Below are 19,838 nucleotides of genomic sequence, written 5' to 3' on the forward strand. Positions count from 1 at the left end.
TAGATTTCCTCCCCTGCCTGAAGCTAGTAGCGCCTGCTAGAACGACAAGGACTTTGAGGACTTTCATTGTTTCCAGGTTAACTGGGTGGCCTTCATTCTTCTTCTGTCTTGGGATTCTGTGGAGACCGTCCCACTGTTTTACTTCACATCCTCAAAGCAAAGGCTTGGACTCACCATTCCATTGTCTCTTTAAACTAGGCTATTTCTCCATTTTCTTCTCCTTTTTTGTGTGCCTCTGCTAAGTAGAGCTTGAAGCCATTTGCTAAAGTTGTTAGTGGATTATGGCTGCATTGATTTGGGTATGATCTTCCACTCTAAATGCTCCACCACCGTTCTGTTTGTTTGCTTTTATCCATGCCATTGTAGTTGCTCTCAAAGACAGATGGATTTGAGACACTAGTGTTAAAGGACCTGCCTTTCCCCCAGATCCATGATTCTGGAATTGATGTTGATGGATATGATCACCCTGGATCTACCTACTTAGGAACTGGAGGGAGCTACTGGAAAGTCATTTGCATGTCACAATTTTGTAACTTGGCCAACAGGGCTAACAATCTCTAACCTTTTCTCTGGAGAGGGAAAGTCTTGAGGCTGGGGGATAGCTTGAATTTTTTGCACCCTTTTCCACTCATCAGTACTATTTTTTCTTAATGAAGATCATAACCGTAGGATAGAAAAATGGAAATCTCCAGCCAAGATCAATGCAGAATCCGTGCAGTAATGAGCAAAATATCAAAAGGACTGATATTCAAAAGGAAGATGACACCCCAAGGTAACAGCAGCAGTTTCATTGAAACTATTGGACAATTCCAGCTTTCCGAAGGGGAGAACAGGGCTGGGCCTGCAGGCATCTGTGCAGAGCAAACATGATAAAGCTGCAGCTTCTCCCTCTTAGTTCCCTCAACCTCACGCGTGCTCTATAAAGCACAAACTAAGATCTCCCCTGCTGAGCTAATCTCTTAGAATATAACAGCCCTGCAGTTGTCTAAAGAAAAAACTGCCTCAGACAGGGCTCCACATCAGCCTTGGTCGCTTTATGGCTCTTTCCCAACAGTAAGCCCACACGTGATCCTTATGCTTTCATCTCTAGCTTCCAGGCAATCTTTGTTCTCTCTCAGCAAGGAGGCATCAAAAACTTTCTTGGGCTCAAAACTACAGGGACTACTCCAACACTCCCTGAAAACAGGCTCCCTTTCATATCTCCCAGCAATCCAGGCTCCCAGCCACCAGATCAGTCAGATCTCCTTAGTCCTCCAAGTCCCATTAGTTAGGAAGAAAAACAGGCACAGGTGAGAGTAGAGGCCTGAATCCCTTCAAAGCTTACATTTGCCCATGATAAAATGCAGGACTCGTGTAATACTTCCAGTAACTTAAACACTGGAAAGTAGAATGGAATAACTCCAGGTTTATTTAGCCTTTTGAAATATTAACTATTTCTTGCTGTAAATATTGTAGATGCACAGCTCCCAGCAAGTTGTGATGTGCCTGCATCCGCTTTGGAAATCTAAGTGAAGTTCTGTCCTTGAATTTGGTACAAAAAGATTTTTAAAATTAAAGTACATATTTTCCCTTTTCCAATTTGCACACCTTAGAAAGCCAAAAAGTCTTTCTAGGCAAATTAAACAGACAAATAAAAATTTCATCATACAGTGTGAAAAGCATAAGAATGGATATTAGATTATTGACAAAGTTGCTGTGCATGCCCTTTTGGGTTAAAAAAATAGTCAAGCAAAATGAGAGAGTCTAGGAGCATACAAGTATACCAAAATCTTTTCATTTAGCTGAATTTATATAAAATAATTTCTTGGTTATCCTTTCATTATTTTTAATTTCCTCTAAGTGACTGCTAATTTAAGCTACTTTCGTTAACGTAGTGTTCTCTATAAATCACAGAATCCTAGAATAGTTTGGATTGAAGAGGACATTAAAGATCATCTAGTTCTACCTCCTGTACTGTGGTCAGGGACACAAATAGGTTGCTCAAAGCCTGATCCAGCACTTGCCAACACTGCCCTTGAACCCTTTAAAGTACACAGTATCTGTGTTTGGGCTACCAAAAGCCATGGACAAGTTAGAAGGATGGCCAAATTCTACTTTCAGTTTAATACCAAAGGAGAACAGTAATTCTCTTTGGGGAAACAGTGCTGTCTTTCTCTGCTGATGCAGATGTGGTTTTTCTGTAGCTCACCATGTCAGGAGAGGCGGTTACCTACAGGCGAAGGATGACTGGTACGTCCTCGTTCTCTGTTTTTGCCATTTTCCCATAACCAATCACCGGCAGTGGGTTACAAACTTTCCAGTGTGAGTTGCGAAGGGAATGGTTTGAGGAGATTCAAACGGTTCTGTGTTCAACTGCTGCCATCAAGCGGACAGACACAGTAGAAGACTGGAACTAAAAGTAAAGACATCGTTTTGAAAGAGGAAAGTAGATGGAGAGACAAAGAATAAAACAGTATTTTTGCTCCAAGCTTCATGTTATAAAAACATTTTTGGTCCAATAAAAATTTCTCACTAAGCCTGGCTAATTCCCTCTCTGTATTATAACACTTTCATATTTTAGCCTCTTTGAAGTTGCACAGACTTGATTTTGAGAGACCATGAAAATATAAGAAGGCTGCTCTGTGCCTGTAGAATTTGTCTTGATTGCTAGGGACAAGGATCACATTCTTCACTGTGTAACCATGGACTTCTCTGAGACCTTCAGATATGAGCTTCAGCACAGCTTCCCCATCTCAAGAACCTACAGCGGACTGAAATACAAGAAAAAATATAATTTTGAGTCTTAGAGCTAATAACCAAAAATTATTTCAGTGGTTCTTCAAATCCCAGGTCAACAGTTCAGTTTATATTTGAAACTGAAATATTCCCTTTTACATGAAGTCTTATTCTTCCTCTTGCAAAGTTTTAAAACAATTAAAAAAAAAGTTTGAAGTTTAAAAAGTTTAAAGTTTAAAAGTTTGAAGTTTAAAAACTTCACCATAATAATTTTAAAACATACTTTCATCTCCTTCAAGAAAATATAGAAAAACTTCGAAAATTGCTAACTTTTGGCCAGTGTTCAACCATGACATTGTTAAAAAGGACAAAATCACAGTACATTTTCTGGGTTTGTCTCATTTAACGGCCACAGAGATGAACAAAGCTGCCTTGTCTTTCTGGACTTCAAGTGCCGACTCCAATATGGGTTGAGCAACTACAAAATTCTTCTCTCAAGACATTTCTTCCACCTAAGCCAGGCATAACTGGATATTTTCCTAGGCTGTGTGACTTCCAGGAACACAGGATTTGTCCATGCCTCATTCACAAGAAATGCATAGTAAATGAGAAGTGTTTTGGAAAATTCACAATGTATGTATAGTACATGTGCAATGATTTCATGTTCTCTGGATGCATACACATGTAGTTCTGCCAGGAAGGTCCTGTATTTATAAAAACAAAAAGCATTCCATATCTATAGCAAATTGTTTTGCCCTTAAGGCTGTGATAGTAAATAAATTTGCCAAGGCAAATTTGAGAACTTGGAGAGGTAATGACATAGTTGTAAAAGTATTGTATTCAGCCAGTGCAAACTGCCCTGTTATTTTCAGCGATGGTTTGTACATATTCCTGCAGCCAGGTCCTTAACACTGTTTCACTCTCAAAAGCTGAAGGTCTGTTTTAAATAGGAATACTGTGGTCCACCTGGATCTCAATATTTCTTTGAATACAGAACCTCATGCTATCAACCTAGAAGAGCAAACTAACTGGGTTGCTGTGGATGTATCATCAGCAGATGATTTAGCAATTACAGACGTAATCCTCATTGATCCAAAGCAATGCATAGCTTGTTGATTTATGGACAAATATCAAGAATGGCAGTAAAAGGAAAAACCATGTATGTGTTTACCATTCAGATATCCTTCTCCAGAGTTCAGTGATTGTTCCTTCATATATGTTCTACTTTTACAGCAGATAGACTTCTTCCCCACCATGGTGTTTTTCCCCCTCCCTGGAAAAAAAAAAAACAAACCAAACCCCCTCAAAAAAACCCCAAAACCCACCCAAAAAAGCTCAAAACAAACAAACCAAATTGGAAAAGTATCCACAACCTATCTCAGAAAAACAGATATTTGTGGAACATTATTGTTGTTGTTGTTGTTGTTGTTATTGTTGTTGTTGTTGTTAACAACAGGTACAGAGGCTAAGATGGCTCAAAGGGAGTTGGTTAAAATAAAAAAATTACAACTATATATTTCCTCACATGTTGGGGACAAGGAGGAGCTAATGCCCTTAACGAAGTGTCCCACTTTCCTAACCCATCCCTCAGCCTCGTTGTTCTTATTTATTTTTTGGTTTACACAGGCAAAAAGACAGAGACGTTTGAGTCTCAGAGGCATCGTTCCTTGATTAAAGGAGAACATTCAGATATCAAAATGTGAGACATGGCACCATAGGTTGGTACCTATGGCAATGGGTATCATAGATATGTTACTGTCTCTCCATTGATAAAAAATACATAGAATTGACATATAATTGAACTGGTGTCAATGTTCTGTCTTCTCTTTGCTCTAATATGCATAAATATATCCATATTTATGCACAATGCTTATTTTAAACTTCTTGCTTTGGAGACCTGTTGCAGGTCATTGATCCATAATCTTTTTTATCATCCCAGTTGTCTGTCATTTCTGTGGTGACAAGGCTTTGGAGCTATTCACTACACTAACAGCACAAATATGAGAAAAAAACCATACATGTTTAATTCTTTCCTGGAACAAAGAAGCTAAAGACAGGTACTATTTTCTCTAGACTTTCATGCTTGAGGTAACACTTTTTCCCTTTGGAGAAGGTAGCTGGACAATAGGCCACCAATGACAGGAAGGATACTAAGAGTTGAAATCTATTATTTTTCCATGCTGTACAAATGACTTTTTCTCAAAAATGCTTTTCTGTCTACATATGAAGAAATGCACTGTGATGGAGGAACTGTCCACTGGGCCACCATGGCCAAATAAAAATGGTGACAGTTTATAAATATTGATTATAACTTCCTAAGTTTTGTATGTTTAAAATGCAAAGCTTTGTTACTTAAAGCCTAGATCTGTTCTGGAGCAGACCAAGCTGTAAGGGATAAAGAAGCCTCTGCTCAAAGGTGTGGGGAAGGTGTACAGGCAGCTCAGGAATTTAAGCACTGACTCCTAGCAGATACCTAAAGCTGTAACTGATTTTGACACAAGATACCCAATGGAGTTATGCATTTTTCTGGCTATCTCCAAATTGACCCTAACATGTTTCTAATAATGTTAAAGTGCACAATACTGAATTATATGTTTGAAATATATTGGTTTAAGAGAAGTGTGTCAACTCCTAAGACTCATGTTTCATGGCTTAAAATTCAACCCTGCTTACCCAGTTTTACATTCATCTGGGTTTCTAAGTCTTCTTCAAACTTCACTACAGCTGGCTGAAAAGTTACTAGGTTTGATAAATGTTTGACTTTTCAACAAGAGCTTTGAGAAGGAGCATCTTCTTCATTTAAAATTTTCACCCTGTTATCTGGAATTCAACATCTCCCACAGTAGTATCTGAATATAATTTTTCCTCTTAGCACTACATCGTAATACTATGATATGTGCAGATATTATCAACAGCAAACTTGCTATATACTTGTAGCAATTCAGAGAGATATTAACAAAAAAAATCCTATTATAATGCCATGTATGTGCTTTAAGGCTTTTTTTTAATTGAGCAGCTGTTAATGGATTTGGGAATAGCATAGTTATGAGAGCTGAGAAGAAGCTGCTAATCATTCCTATCTAGGGTGGCTGGGGAAATAAATTGTTACAAAACTGCAGTTAAAGACACCTTTAGGCACTGCTGTTGGAAGTGATTGGTTTTGTTGTTTTAGTGGTTTTTTTTCTTTTGATTGTTTTGTTTACAGGGAGCAGTCAGTATCAGGCTGGCCATTTAGGAAAAAGCTGGGAGGGCCGGGAGGGTCATGCCCAGGGTGGGACAGAGCCGTGGCCTCACCAACCCCACAGGCTCACAGAAGCTGAACACGTGGCCGGAGCTGGTGCTCCTAACGGGGCCCATTGGCAGTTCCAGACACAGCAGGTGATGAACCAGCTCCAGGGGCCAACCATGGGCTCCTGGCAGCAGCAAAAGCAGACAGAGCCAGAGACAGGGCTGGAGCACAGGTCCCAAAGGTCCTTTCAGCAGATGGGCTACCTACAGTAGGTAGTCCAAGGACCAAGTGCAAGCAGAGGTGGAGCCCAGCGTGGTTACAGCACAGCTCAGACCAGAACCAGCAGTACTGGGCTGACCCAAACAGGAGGTGGGTGAGACCCCCAGGTGAGACTCCTCAGGGAGGTTAAGACTTATTAATGCCCTCAGGTCCCTGACAATTTTATTGCTTTCACGACCCTTTGCCTGTTTGTCACTGTTGCTTTTGATTCTTGAAAACCTTGTCCTCTCCTTGAAATGTGACAGAAAAAGCAGAAGTGAAGAATTAAAAGCAGCTGTCCTATTTCAGGTGACACGTGACATCTTTTCCTTTCTCCCCACGACAAAGTTATGAAGGATACTTCACTCAGCAGAGATCTTTAAGGAGTATTTATAGAAAAGTCAGAATCTGATCCTTTAATCTCTACTAGGTCTCTAAAAAGAAAGACATTGAACACCTTTTTAACATTTTAAAATAGATAAATAGAACAATTTATAGATGCAGGATTTCAAGCAAGAGACCTTTAACCTGAAATTAATATCCCAAAGACCCCTAAGATTCTACAGAATCTCTCTTATAAGTATGTAAAAATAGCAACAGTGACTGAATAGGTGAGCTATCAGTGTGAATTTGCTCCTGCTGGTTGCAATTTCTAAAGCCTTTATCAGATAGCAAATGAGTTCAGCATGGACACTTGTTGCGGACTTTGCTGTAGAGTAAGGATTAGAAATGAATAAATAAACAAGTATAGCCCTTAACTGCTGTTTATTTAAAAAAAAAAAAAAAAAAAGCATTACTGAGTAATTTGCAAGTACTGTACTTGCCAAATGAACTATGCACAAGATCAGAAAGCTGCAATACAGTTCCAGTGATCTTATTTTTTATTTTACAAAAAGTAGCTGCCTTGAAGAGAAATCAAAATAACATTCCTTGCTTTTTAATCCTTATTTTTTTTTAACCTTTTATTTTGGGGAATGAAAAAATCCTTAGTAAGACAGATCATTACATTTCTTCATTATCACTCAGAACAATTTACAGCAAATATACACACAAATACTGAGGCCAAACACAGGCAACAAATTTTACATATTGCTATGAAAAGTTGCAAGATGCTGCTTGGCTTTCGAGGGCCTAGATGGCAGTGTAGTTCTTAGTGTAATTAGTCAATTTGATCTTCTCTGGGAAGATAATATTAACTGAGAGATTTTCCCCATTGTTAGACTTCAGAAAAAAGTTCTTTTTCTTGCGCAGGAGATGACTATATTTGGCATTAGCAAGCCACATTTCACATTTTGAAAAAAAAACAATCCCAGTTGTACCTAAGACAACAAGACACGTAAGCAAGCCCAGCACAACAAAACATATCACCTGGCTTCTACTCAGAAAGGGATCTGCATTTTGAATTGTTTCTTTCACTGTTATTTTCAGAATTTCTTGTTGTTGATGCACTGATCTATGGTGAGCTTTTGAGGGTGGCTTGTAATTCTGCATATGCTTTGTCTCCATATTCATTCCAGAGAGACTTGTGTTTTTGCTGGGATGTTTGCAGGTCATGCCAACAAACTCTGGTTTACAGATGCACTCGAACCCTCCCTGGGGATGCTCACTGCAAGTCCCTCCATTCTCACATGGGCCACTTGCACAGAATGTGACACGGCTGCTGCAGAGCTTTCCTGTATAGCCATGGGGACAAGAACAGCTGAAACCCACACCAACATCTGTACATGTTCCTCCATTCTCACATGGGCTGGACTCACAGTCGTCTCTATCTATTTCACAGAAGTTGCCAGCAAAACCAGAAGGGCACAGACAGGAAGCATGGGGTGCAAAACCATTGTCATCAATGCATGTTCCTCCATTCTGGCAGGGAGAACTAGGATACATAACAAACACAGAGACAAAATGAAGTCCAAAGCAAGAAACTATTAGGAAACACTTTATATAATAAAAAGATCTGGTTTTCTTTAGAAGAGCCAATTCCAAATGCAAATCCACTAAAATCAGTGAAGCTGAATAAAGAATGAGTTTGTTCAACAGCTTTGTCAATACAGATTATAATATCTTCTGCTGACCCTTTGGGCAGGATTAGTACACCAGCATATAAATTCAACCCAAAGAGCTGTGAAGAGATTTTAAATTATTTCAAACATTTATTCAAATTAAGCTTCTCACTATTTTTATATGCTTGGAGCTATTTAGCTGAGAAACTACTCAGACAAGAGAGAACAAAGACATGAGCAGCCATGGCTGCTTCCTTTCTACCTGATTATTCCTAAAATAATCTATATATTGTATTGGCAGAGCAAAACAGTGCCATAGCAGCTAGGCATAAAGCTGGTTGTTTTTATTCTGCCTTCCATGACAAAAACAATTTAGAAGCAAACAGATATTTTCCTATAAACTGCTGTTTAGCCAAAATTTTTGATAGATACAATTATAATAAAAAATATCAATGAGAGAATTTCAGCCCGGGCAAAGACAGATGTAATGTGAGAGCAGGACCATAAGAAACCAAGTATTTCTACAAACTCTTTTAGTACTTCCCAGCTAGTAGCTAATATGTTTTAGGTGACATAAATAAACTGGGAGATCTTTTCTATATTTACAATGCAGCTATGCCTTACTGAGTGTAATGCCAAAAGATGAGGCCACCACTGACTGGCACAAATGTCAGTTCAGGTGATCTATGCAAAGTGCACTTGGTGTTTAGCTGTCCCTGCTGGCTGACAAAGGTTACAAACAAACCTCAAACCCCACTTTCATGGCAGTTCATCACATATCAGCAAAGCTTTTAAAACACACTTTGTAAAAAATGAAAGTCTAGGCAAAGTTTAGGACAAGCCTCTTTGACAAAACTTTTCTGAATACTTATGTATCCCTGAAGACTTATAGCACAGCACTATATGATAGCTGAAAAGTCCAAACTGTTATTTAAGGCCCCCCACTTCCAGGGCAAAGTCCCGGGGATAATGAACATCACAGCTTCAGATGCAGACATTTCACATATGCAGCAGTCAGTAGCAACAGGCTGTAATGGAATTCCATGGTGGGACACAGAGATTTACAAGATCTGTTGATGTCTGGCTGAGATGACTGTGAAAGAGGTATAAGCTCCTGACTACAAATGGTCCCTGATCACTGGTCAGAACAAGGCTGGGCTAGTTGCCACTGCTCTGGGACTACCTTTGGTAGAGATTGCTCCAAGCACGTCCAGCTCCACTGGGGACTGAAACACTCAGCAGTCACCCATCAGGAGAGACTGAACATTCTGGCAGAAGAATCATGTGTCTGTTTTCTGCAGCTTCCAAATTCCACATTACTAGAGCTTCCTCTAGTACTGTTTTTCACTTTAGATGTTGGCTGGGTAAAAAAAAAGCACTAAAAGAACATATTGGAAGTCTGGGAGCAGTATTAGGAAAGCAAAACTGGGCTTTGACATAGACATGGTTAGCAATAACTTGAGGTAAGGAATTTCAACATATTAACCAGCCACTATGTCTTTTTAAGCAAAATATGGAAATTGGAGTTATACGGTCCTTCAGGGGTTATGGCTGTCCTGGAGAACCTAGCACATTCCCTTAGCTTTATGGGTCCCATGGAAAATTGGACAAGCTGGTTTGTCCAATGAAAATGTGTAGAAGTTTGAACCTTCAGGGCTGGGCTGAATCCCAGTACTTTCTAGGGAAATGGGAAGAAATTGCTGGAGAACATAAGTGTAAACCTTTTTCTGAAATTTTCAGAAATGTAAAATATTGAAATTAAAAAGAAAACAGTTAAGGGGAAAAATGCAGAATTTTGAATTTTTTTTTTAATTTATTACGAACAGAGTTGAATTTGCCTAATTTAAATATGTTTAGATAAAAAAAGTCCCAATATTAATTTCCTTGAATAAATTCTTCTACTTTGCATTGTTGGCATTTAACACAGCAAGGTGTAGCACATGAAGGGTTAGTTGTAGGAAGCATTCCGTACCATTCTTTGCTTTCCAGATAGTCTGTTTTCTTTTTTTAGAAAGTACCACTCATTGCTCTGCTTCAAAGCAGAAATCTCAAAACATCACACAGAGGTCACTAATGCAGATACATGTGAACAGACTAGAATAAACACTTTGATTTGAGAATTGTCCTGGTTCCATCTGTGAATATTAACTAAGAAGCCAGCAGTAAGGCTCAGTAATATCAACATTTTTAACATTACCACTGAGGTAGAGAGGAACTGAGAGGAAGTGAGATGTGAACAAAATGACACCATCTGATGAGGTCTCTCTCTATGATATGGGATGCACTCTCTGGTGGACCGTGAATTACTAGCAGACATGGAGTGCTTATGCTGACAACAGTTGTCTTTTTTAAATGAATGCAGATCTGCAGAGCCTGCTGCTAATTTTCCTGAAGAAGACAGCTTCCTAGAGAAAAAGAATCACTGTTTCAAGTATGTGCTTTCTTCAGAAAAATGGTTCATGATTTCCAGGCTAGTTCATCAGCATTCAGTCTAAAAACAGAGTGCCAACACAAAAAAAAAAAAAAAAAAAAAAAAGTTTCAGCAATTTAAAACCATAAGGTGTTTAAGGAAGCACATGAAACTAATCTGTGTTATTTTGTTGATGCTGTATTTTTGGAACTCACCTGTTTTTTGGGATATCTAGTATATATGTCCACACTGAATTACTGAATTATTTGGTCTACAGGTGAAAATCAGAAAAACCTATTCACATCCCCCATTTTAGGCAAGTAGCTTGGATGTGAGTCATGGCTCTTTCAAGGAACTTAAATTTTCTCATTGTCAATGAAGAAAAGTAGGCAAATCAGAGTAGCTATCTTAGAGGCTGAAAGTAAACCCAGAAAAAACTGTGAGAGTATCCCCCAAATAAAGGTGATGACAAAAAAATTCTAATGACATGAAATTGTGAAAGAATGGCAATTCTTGCCAGAGAGAGCGAGAGGTGTTAATGTTCCTTAAACAAGCGTGTCCAAGTCTTCAGGAAGATTCAGTCATAAGGTAGATCTGAATACTCATAATTATCTATTGCTGAGCAAAAAGAGAACCAAAGGGTATCCATATAGAGCTAGAGAGCAAGAAGGCAATCTCCTAAAAGAAAACTGTGATTTTAGGGTCATAGTTTTACCAAGTTTGTATCCACCATAAAGGCATTCTGTATGTTTATGGGATCAGAACTTTGATGAGCGAGAAAACAGCAGATGCTTCTAGATTCAAACAGAAACCCCAATTCACATTTTCTCTAGCACCAAAAGGTCTTCCTTTTTTCAAGCAGTTCTACTAGTGACCTTTCTGGAAGTTCTTTAGCCTGTGCCCATTGCCTCTTGACCTTTCATTGAGCACCTGTATGAGAAGTCTGGCTCTGTCATCTTTGCTTCCCCCATCAGGTACTCATACACAACGGACAAGCTCCTCAGAGCCTGCTTTACTCCAGGCTAAATGACCCAGCTCTCAGTATCCCTTTATAGGAGAGATGTTCCCATTCTTTAATCATATCCATGGCCCTTCACTGGACTCACTCCAGTATGGCTGTGTCCTTTTTATATTGAGTAGCCCAGAACTGGACCCAGTACTCCAGAGGTGCCCCAGCAAGACTAAGCAAAGGGGAGGGATCACCTCTCTCAACCTACTGGCACTGCTGTTCTTAATGTCTCATTTCTTTAAAAGAATAGAGAGCAATGATTTCCCTGTTGTGATGCAACTGAGATTGTCTCCTTCAGTTAACCATGGGCATATTATCATATGCTGGTTAAGAAAAAAGGACAGACTGGTGGGCTAGGTGTTTTTATGCTTCTGTGCTAACTACTGTTCTTATTTGGTTGTGTATAAATTATCCCTCACTAGAGGTGAGATGGGAAGCACTTCAAGTTTGTTTACAAAAATCATGAGAAGGCATACATTCACCACAAAAAAATGTGCAAATCAGCACTTTTAATACTCAGATTGTGCATAGAAAGCCACACAGATAACCTGTTAAGTCTTTACAATATTAATAGATCAGATTTGCAGTTTGATAATATCAGCAACTATCAGAAGCATTGTGTATTTTAACACAGATATACTTCCACTTAGCAAAGAATTCTGAATAATAGAAGTGTAGATTTTAAATGCATGTCAGAAATCAATATTTACCCATTAATAATGCAGGGTCCTTTCTTGAGATGGCAGTTTTTTCCCGTAAATCCCTGGGCACACAGACAAATATATCCTCCATCACCAGTCTCTATACACGTTGAATTATTGGTGCAGGGCTTTGCTGAACATGGGTGAATATCTGTTTAAGAATACCCAACAGGGCTTGATTAATCTAATGAGAAAAAGTTAGTAAATGGTATACAATACTTCAAATAAAATATAGCTTTAACAATACTTCAACCTGCATTTTATATATTCCGATCTATTCCCCCCCTTTGTTAAAATGGAGTTCAGACTGTTCAACCATTGCAACAACTCCAGCTTATTTCTCTCTTTCTAGCTCCTGCTTGCAAAATGTGTTTCAATTGCTCCATTCTATAAATAACTAGTCTTAGAAATAAAACAATAGTATGGGATAAAGAACTTCTAGATAGTCTAGCCATACTTTCACAATCTTGGCTTCTCCATGAGCAGAATTCTGATAAAGCAATCAGGAAAGGGGAATTTTCCCTGCTCCCTGCCCATGTCATTATGTGCTTATGAAGAAATGTTTCATAAAAACAGAGATCAGCAATTTAAAAAAAAAATCTGTTAAAATTTCATCTTTTGGCTGGGCTACATTCAACCCTTATATAACTGTACCAGAACACAGAGCTGTATGATGTCTGGACCCAAAGTCACACATCTCATTTTCTTTGCAATTGCCCTGCTGAGCCACTTCCCACTCAAATGATTACTGAATTTTTAAAATAATTAAAATGAAATAAACAAACAAGTGCATATTTTAGCAAGCTACTGCAGCAGCTGCAGAGAAGTGCTGACTGGAAGGTATTTGATGTTTCACATATACACATACACACTTTCTAAGAAGATGAAAAGGGATTTAAGGGCGTTTATATTTTACTTCCCACAGCAAAACATGAAATTTAGATGGTATCATAAGGTACTGCAAAATTTTAACCACAGAAAACAACAGCCTTAAGCCTTCAAATACAATCTTCCCTGGATAAAAGGTTCTATTTCCTAATGCATTAGCCTGTTCTCCTTGCAAGACAACTTAGCATGCACTTTGAGTAAAAACTCCAATTTTCACAAGGACCAAAATAATCTTGAATGCTTTTTGAACCAGTGTTGTTTGCCAGCTATTTTCACAGACTCTAAAGGCAGCTAATAAAGCATGTACTTTGATGGAGGAGAAAACATGAACTTTGATGCAGGAGCATGGAAACTCTCTGAAATACATATATTAATGGGTGTGTAGATATATATATATACATTACTGTCAATAATTGACGTCAGGTATTTAATTTTAAAATACATCTTAAAAGGCTGTTGTACCAGGTTCTTTTAAAACATAATACAGAAATAGCCTCAATGAGCCCCTTTTGTCTATTGTATTTCAACTCTCAAAAGGACAACCACCAAAGTGATAACTGAGATGAAAATGCAAAAACAGGATGTTACATTTATACATATATTTACATTTATACATATATTATGAGTGGCCTCAATCATATTATCCATAATTAATAGTTCCATCAAACGAAGCTGTCATGCTGCAGCACATTAAGCAATCACTGAGTGTTTTTATGAGGAAGATATGCTCAGTGGTAGTTTGTCACAGGACAATTTTTGGCCCCTGTCTCATGCATTCATAGCACAGGCATTAGAGACTCCATCTGTACTCTCTGATGAGTTTGCCAACATGTGGCCTTGGCAAAGCAGTCTGGTGACAAGTAGGACAATTTACTCCCAGCTCACACTGTATGTTGGCTTTTTAGCCAAATTGAGGCCAGGATTCCAGTAGGAGGTCATGGACCCGTTAACACGACTGTGTAGGCACAGCCAGGGGTGACAGGCTGACAGATCTGATTTAGCAAGCTGGATCAAACACTCTCACTGGGCTGTCATTTTTTTCCTGGTAACAAATTGACTCAATTGATTTTCCCTTTGTTATGGTCAGTGTTTGATGTAGTTCCTGTACTGTGCAGTGTATATCAGCTGCAGAGGGAAAATCTGTTTTGTGCAGCCTAGTTCCAGGGGTTCACACACTGGATTTCAAGGCTGTGTTTCCACAAGATGAGAAGCTGTCATGGCATCATGGAGCCAATTGGACAGGCTCCATTGCAAATAGGTTAACCAGCAGTGTTAACACCAAGAACAACTCACAGATGTTTTCCTTCAAGTGCCTTGTCTGTCCATGTGGCTGGCAATAATAGTCACAAATGCTACCACTGATTCTGCCCTACGTGTTTACAGTGGATCAAGCCCAACCCATAACCTGCATGTCTCTAAATTACTAGGAAGGTCATTCTTGGCCTAAACTGAGAAGTAGGCTGACTGTATTAAAAACAGCCACACAATCAGAGGCATTATCAAACCAGCTGGTGATCTACAACTACTACAGAAAGGAAGTTCCATGATCTTCAAAGACAAGGAGATCATATACATGTTCTAACTTTTCTACAAAACAGAAGAGGTGTCATCACCAGTCCAAATAATCTTTTTTCCTCCCATGCTTAGCAAGCAAATAAGCTGCTAAGACTAGATCTCTATTTTAGAAATATTTCAGTTTTTTGTAGTGGCCAATGCACCTCAGATCCTTCCACGGTTTTCCATTCTAGGTTTTTCCTTACTGTTCCCTAATCTGATCAAGTTTCATTTAATGAGACCTGTAAATCTGTAAATTAACTGTAGCTACCTGTAATGACTTTATACAGGCAGGAAACTGACACCAACTTTTGGCAGAGGAAGATGGGATCAGGGACTGAGCAATAACCCCATGAGGTTTCAGTGCTTTATTGGGTCAGGATAACAATTTCTATCAACTTTCCAGTAGCAACAAGATGAGGAGGAGCACCCTTCTCTTGATCCCTTATGGCAAGCAATGCATTTAGAGTAGATAAAACCACTGAGATGAAAGACTATCAACATAACATTGCTGCAGATGACAAAATAGTTATCCTTTTGGCTGAAAATTCTCGGCAGCTCTTCATGGGGATCTAAATTCAGATCGGCAAAGAAGACTCTGAGATCACTCTGAGTGTTGAGAGAAAGAATAGTTCCTGCACTTAAGCAAGGGATACCCTTTCTGGTATTATAGGACTACTTTAATGAATATATGTTAAAATAATGTTTTTTCATAAAGACGTGGGTTCAATTTTCAATGCATTCTTTTGCATCATAAGTCGCAATTGCAAGAGGCAAACATTGCAAGGCTCAAAATTGCAAAGATATATTAATACTAAGAAGTTCAGCTATGCAATTAAAGCTTTTAGAAGTAGCTGTGAAGATGCTACCTTTAAAAACGTGAAACTTTGTGTTCAATGATAAGCAACAGAACCGAGCCTTCTAAGGTGGCAGAGGGGAGATTGTTCTGTGTAGCTTTAGAAATCTCTGAATGTAGGTCAGAGAAGGACTCATTCCTCCTCATTAACTGTAATGATAATCTAGGTGTCTGTCTCAGGTATCATTTGTGAGATGTGTCCAGAACAACATCTGAGAGTTTAGAGTCACATCTGCACCACAGATGTCATCACTGCTACCACACGTCCTGCAAACATACCAGGACTGACTTTAGGAAGCCTCTCACTGCTCATGCGTGCAGCCAGCGAGTGCAGGCTGCAAAACCTGATGAGTAAATGAGTAATACCTGAGAACCTTGCACTAAATTCCATGTCACTGCAAGGATGTGACCTACCTAAACCCCTCTGATTCTTTTAGTCATCTTGAAAACCTTATGCAGTTCAAACTGTCATCAATCACCACTTTGGCTATGTATTGGAGAGCTCATGCATGCTGTATCAATTATAAGCCATATACCAGCAAAACCCTGGACATTTGTCCTCTCGCAGCTGCAGCTGTGTGGGCTGCGCAGCGCATGCTCCTGGATGCTCATGTGGTTTCCATCCACAGATCTCTCTGACTGAACATTTGCCTGTGTCAGCCAAAATAAACCATCTCAACAAAGGCCAATTCTTCAGCTTCCTCATGCTAAGCTGGCTGATTCTGACTGGCAAAGGGTGAGAGAGTGCACATGGAGCTGTGCTTATCCCTCTGACCTGAGGGGGAAATGGCAGCCTGTTCAGGAAGACCTTTTTCTCAGTTATAGTAATGTTACTTCACTGGATCACCACCAGGTTAAGTAAAGAAAAATAAGCTCAATGTTTTCCTTTCAAGAAGTACTAAGAAAATAGCATGTATGTATATATATATATATATATATATATATATATATATATATATATATATAAAATGTGCTACATAAATATTTAAAATTATTTAATATATACAAGACAACTTGTATTTTAATTAGAAGGGCTTACATGACAAGAAGGGAGCAGTTGTTTGTTTGCCTTGACCCTGATAATTAATGTTTAAAATAGAATGAATTTACACTTTGCTCACACATATGCCCAATTACAAAAGATACTGCATTGCTTCTGCCTAAATTATTATAGAAGTTTGAGGTTTATGTGCTGCTGCCCAGAATCTCCTCATTATCTGTAGCTAACTTTCAATATTTTAAAATTAGCTCTCAAGAAGGACTTAGCATGTCTCCAACACCAGATGGGGCTGCTTCCCCTCACTTATTCAAGGAGAGAAAATGATGTGCAAACCTATGTCACAGAGGCTGCCAACCCAACCCTCCTCACAGATGCACTGCCAGGGCTTGGCACAGCTGCCGTGCAAGCACCCAGGGAAGGGAACACACTGATTACAAAGTGCACCCTGCCAGCCAGGTTGACACCTGAAAGAGATAAAAGACATGACAGAAACAGAGTTTATTTTTAATAAACATAATTACAAGCATGCCCCCCTTTTTGAGGGACAATAAATAAACTTTTGCATACCAAATTGTACTATTTGAACAAAAGCATACCATCAGTGCTTCTGGGATACTAGAAGCCGTTTATATGAAGAAAACAATCTCATTCAGCAAGGAAAAAAACCCAACTAATCAATGTAAACACTTCATAGAGGAAAAAGTAAACTAAACAGGTGTCTAAACATCCATGCTCTATGGTTCCAGTTACTGTATCCTAATAGAGTGCTGTTTCATTACAGTTCCATATTTTCAGAGATCAAATAATTTCAGTTTCTATCACTCTTACCAGGACTACAAATTATTGAAGCTGACCACTCCTGTGCTAATACCCCTGTCTGACAGATTTTTTACCTGCATTCACTGGGAAATTCACAGAATCCATTCTCTGGATGGCAGCCAGCTTTACAGTTCACGCCTGGAAGAAGAGATTTATAACATCAAACCAGAAAAATCAGCACAAAACCCCCCACATCATGTTCTATACACATTATGGATGTTTTGAAAGAACCCAGACTGCAAAATCTTCCTTTTCTCTTTTCTTCAGACACATTTTGACATTGTAAAATTTTAAATTAACCTTATCTGGGACGTTTTATAGAATGTTCCTATTGGGGAAGTGAAATGACATACAGAATTAATCATAGAAGAATATAAAGTTACTTCAGCACATGAAAAGTGTATGTAATATCCCTACAAACCATTTTAAGGGACTAATGTCAGAGCAGATTCACGGATGTTGTTTCACAACATGCCACTCCAAATGTATTGTTTTAGAGCTACTTGAAACACAGAAGTACTTACAGTCAGAAAAAAAAAATCCATTTAAAACTACTTACAATAAAAGTGCTGAATTAACTTCAACCCTACATGGGATGAAAATAACCATTTTTATTAAATCATGCATAAATAACGCAAGTTAAGGAGAAGAGATCTCAGTCGCAGTTTTTGTTTTGTTTGTTTGTTTGTCTGCATGCTTAGGCATTTGCACCAAGCAATGCCCCTCTGAAAGATCCCCGCTGGCCACTGACGCCCTGCGCCGACGGCAGGAGAAACGCGCTCCGTCCGCTGCCAAGGAAAAGCTACCCGACGGCACCAGCATCCCCGGCTGGAGCGAGGGCTGGGGATGCCTTTGCCGCCGAGGGACTCCGGGAGGGCTCCCGTCATCTCCCAAAACTTTCCCAAGTCGCCTCCCCTCCCGCGCCACCTCCCGCGGCGGCGGAGCCCGGCGGGCAGAGGGTCCCGGCGTCCCGGCGCTCGCCTCGCCGGCCTTACCTGGGGCTGCGGGGAGCACGAGGGGCAGCAGGCAGCAGCAGCCGAGGATGCCGGCGGCGCGCAGCCCCATGGCCGGGCCGGGGCCGCTCCGCTCCCCGCGGGGCTCGGCGGACGCGGGGCCGGGAAGGCGGCAGCCCCCGCCCGCAGCGCCGCCGGGCTCCGGCGGGCGGGGCGGCAGGAGGGAGGGACGGAGGGCGGGGAGGGCTGCCCGCCTCCACCCGCGGGCGGGGAGCTGCCCACCGGGCCGGGCAGCCCCCGGCCAACGCCGCCGCCGGGGAGCCGCGCACGTCCGGCAGCTCCAGCTGCTCCGGCAGCTCCAGCACCTCCGGCAGCTCCAGCACCTCCAGCAGCTCGGCTCGGTGGAATCCTGTAGGGGCGCGGGAGAAGGGAGGTCTGGGGCGAGGGGGAGTGTTAAGCACGCCTCTGGTCTCCTTGAAACTTCGTCTGGCTATCCGCAAAGACCTAATTTGGGGCTTGTTTTCAGAAGTCTAAAGAATTCTCAGTCATTCCCATCAGAGCTCCGACACTTTCAGGAAAGACTCAGCGAAGGCAGGGAAAGTATAATACTGTTCTGTTTCTGAGGCTTGAGAATTCAAAAAAGACCCCACCAAAACGCCCCAAAGTGTACCTTCAGCAGTCACGGAAAAAATCAAGAAAAAGCATTACTTTTGCACAAGGCACTTTAAATTCGGCATTTTATTCTGTGACTGTACATTTCTGTTTTATATCTCTTTATTCTTCCTTTGTGCTGTCCCTTAAGGAAATAGACTGGCTATTTCTTATTCTTTGTGTTCTTTCTAGCTCATTGTTGTCTTTTAAAGAAGTTCTGCCCGGTTTTTAGGATTCCTGAGGGACCTGTTTTTTGCCTGCCGATGCAGTACTTTCTTCCCCGAGACCTCATTTACTAATTTGCCTGCCTTTGTCTGAAGCAACTAGAAATCCTTACACTATGGTGAGAAAACTACAATGAGCTAATTTAAGATTACGTGCTTGAAAATGCACACTGGAAAGCACTCATTAGTTTCAGATTGTCCATGTAGTGGTATTTCAAGACAGCGATCTCACGTAGGTTGAAAAAGTTTGCTACTAGCAATGCTGCCTTTTAGTTTTAACCAAGAATGGAGGAAGTGAAGGACAGAAAAAGGAAGAGTAGAAAATGAGGGTTGGGTTAAAAGAGAACACTCAGGGAGTGAGAGGCAGACACTGCTTCTTCAAGGTTCTCCAGAAGCTTTGGTAACTGAGATAAGCCATGCCTATCTGACTCCATAGACACAGATTGCATCCATGCCTTTTCTGCTTGTCTTGCTTTCCTTTTACTGAAACATTTACGGTTTTGAAAAAATTACTTTCCCTCACAGCTTCTGCTGTAACTCACTAGACCAAGCCTTGCTGGGGTATTGTCAA

At 40.2% G+C, this 19,838-nt stretch overlaps 1 protein-coding gene across 2 annotated transcripts; it reads right to left on the reverse strand.

The window, feature by feature from the left end:
* Positions 1–6,935: 6,935 nt before the first annotated feature.
* On the reverse strand, positions 6,936–18,583 carry DLK1 (delta like non-canonical Notch ligand 1). Of its 2 annotated transcripts, XM_053945782.1 has the most exons (6): positions 18,435–18,583; positions 17,999–18,025; positions 17,514–17,577; positions 16,954–17,084; positions 12,332–12,473; positions 6,936–8,075 (listed from the first exon to the last, which is right to left on the reverse strand). In XM_053945782.1, the coding sequence occupies exons 1-6, from the start codon at positions 18,502–18,504 to the stop codon at positions 7,334–7,336; spliced, it is 1,176 nt and encodes a 391-aa protein (XP_053801757.1). In that variant the 5' UTR covers positions 18,505–18,583; the 3' UTR covers positions 6,936–7,333. The 2 variants fall into 2 exon arrangements, with proteins under 2 accessions (XP_053801757.1, XP_053801758.1); XM_053945783.1 differs by lacking the exon at positions 17,999–18,025.
* Positions 18,584–19,838: the final 1,255 nt, after the last annotated feature.

The sequence above is a fragment of the Vidua chalybeata genome, chromosome 6 (genome assembly GCF_026979565.1).
Source record: "Vidua chalybeata isolate OUT-0048 chromosome 6, bVidCha1 merged haplotype, whole genome shotgun sequence".
Taxonomy (NCBI): Eukaryota; Metazoa; Chordata; class Aves; order Passeriformes; family Viduidae; genus Vidua; species Vidua chalybeata.

Coding starts and splice junctions, on each gene's coding strand:
- DLK1 (XM_053945782.1), bottom strand. CDS start 18,504: ATGGGGCTGCGCGCCGCCGGCATCCTCGGCTGCTGCTGCCTGCTGCCC. Junction 18,026..18,434: donor CGTGCTCCCCGCAGCCCCAG/GTAAGGCCGGCG, acceptor CATCCCATGTAG/GGTTGAAGTTAATTCAGCAC. Junction 12,474..16,953: donor TGGCAGCCTCTGTGACATAG/GTTTGCACATCA, acceptor ATTCTTAAACAG/ATATTCACCCATGTTCAGCA.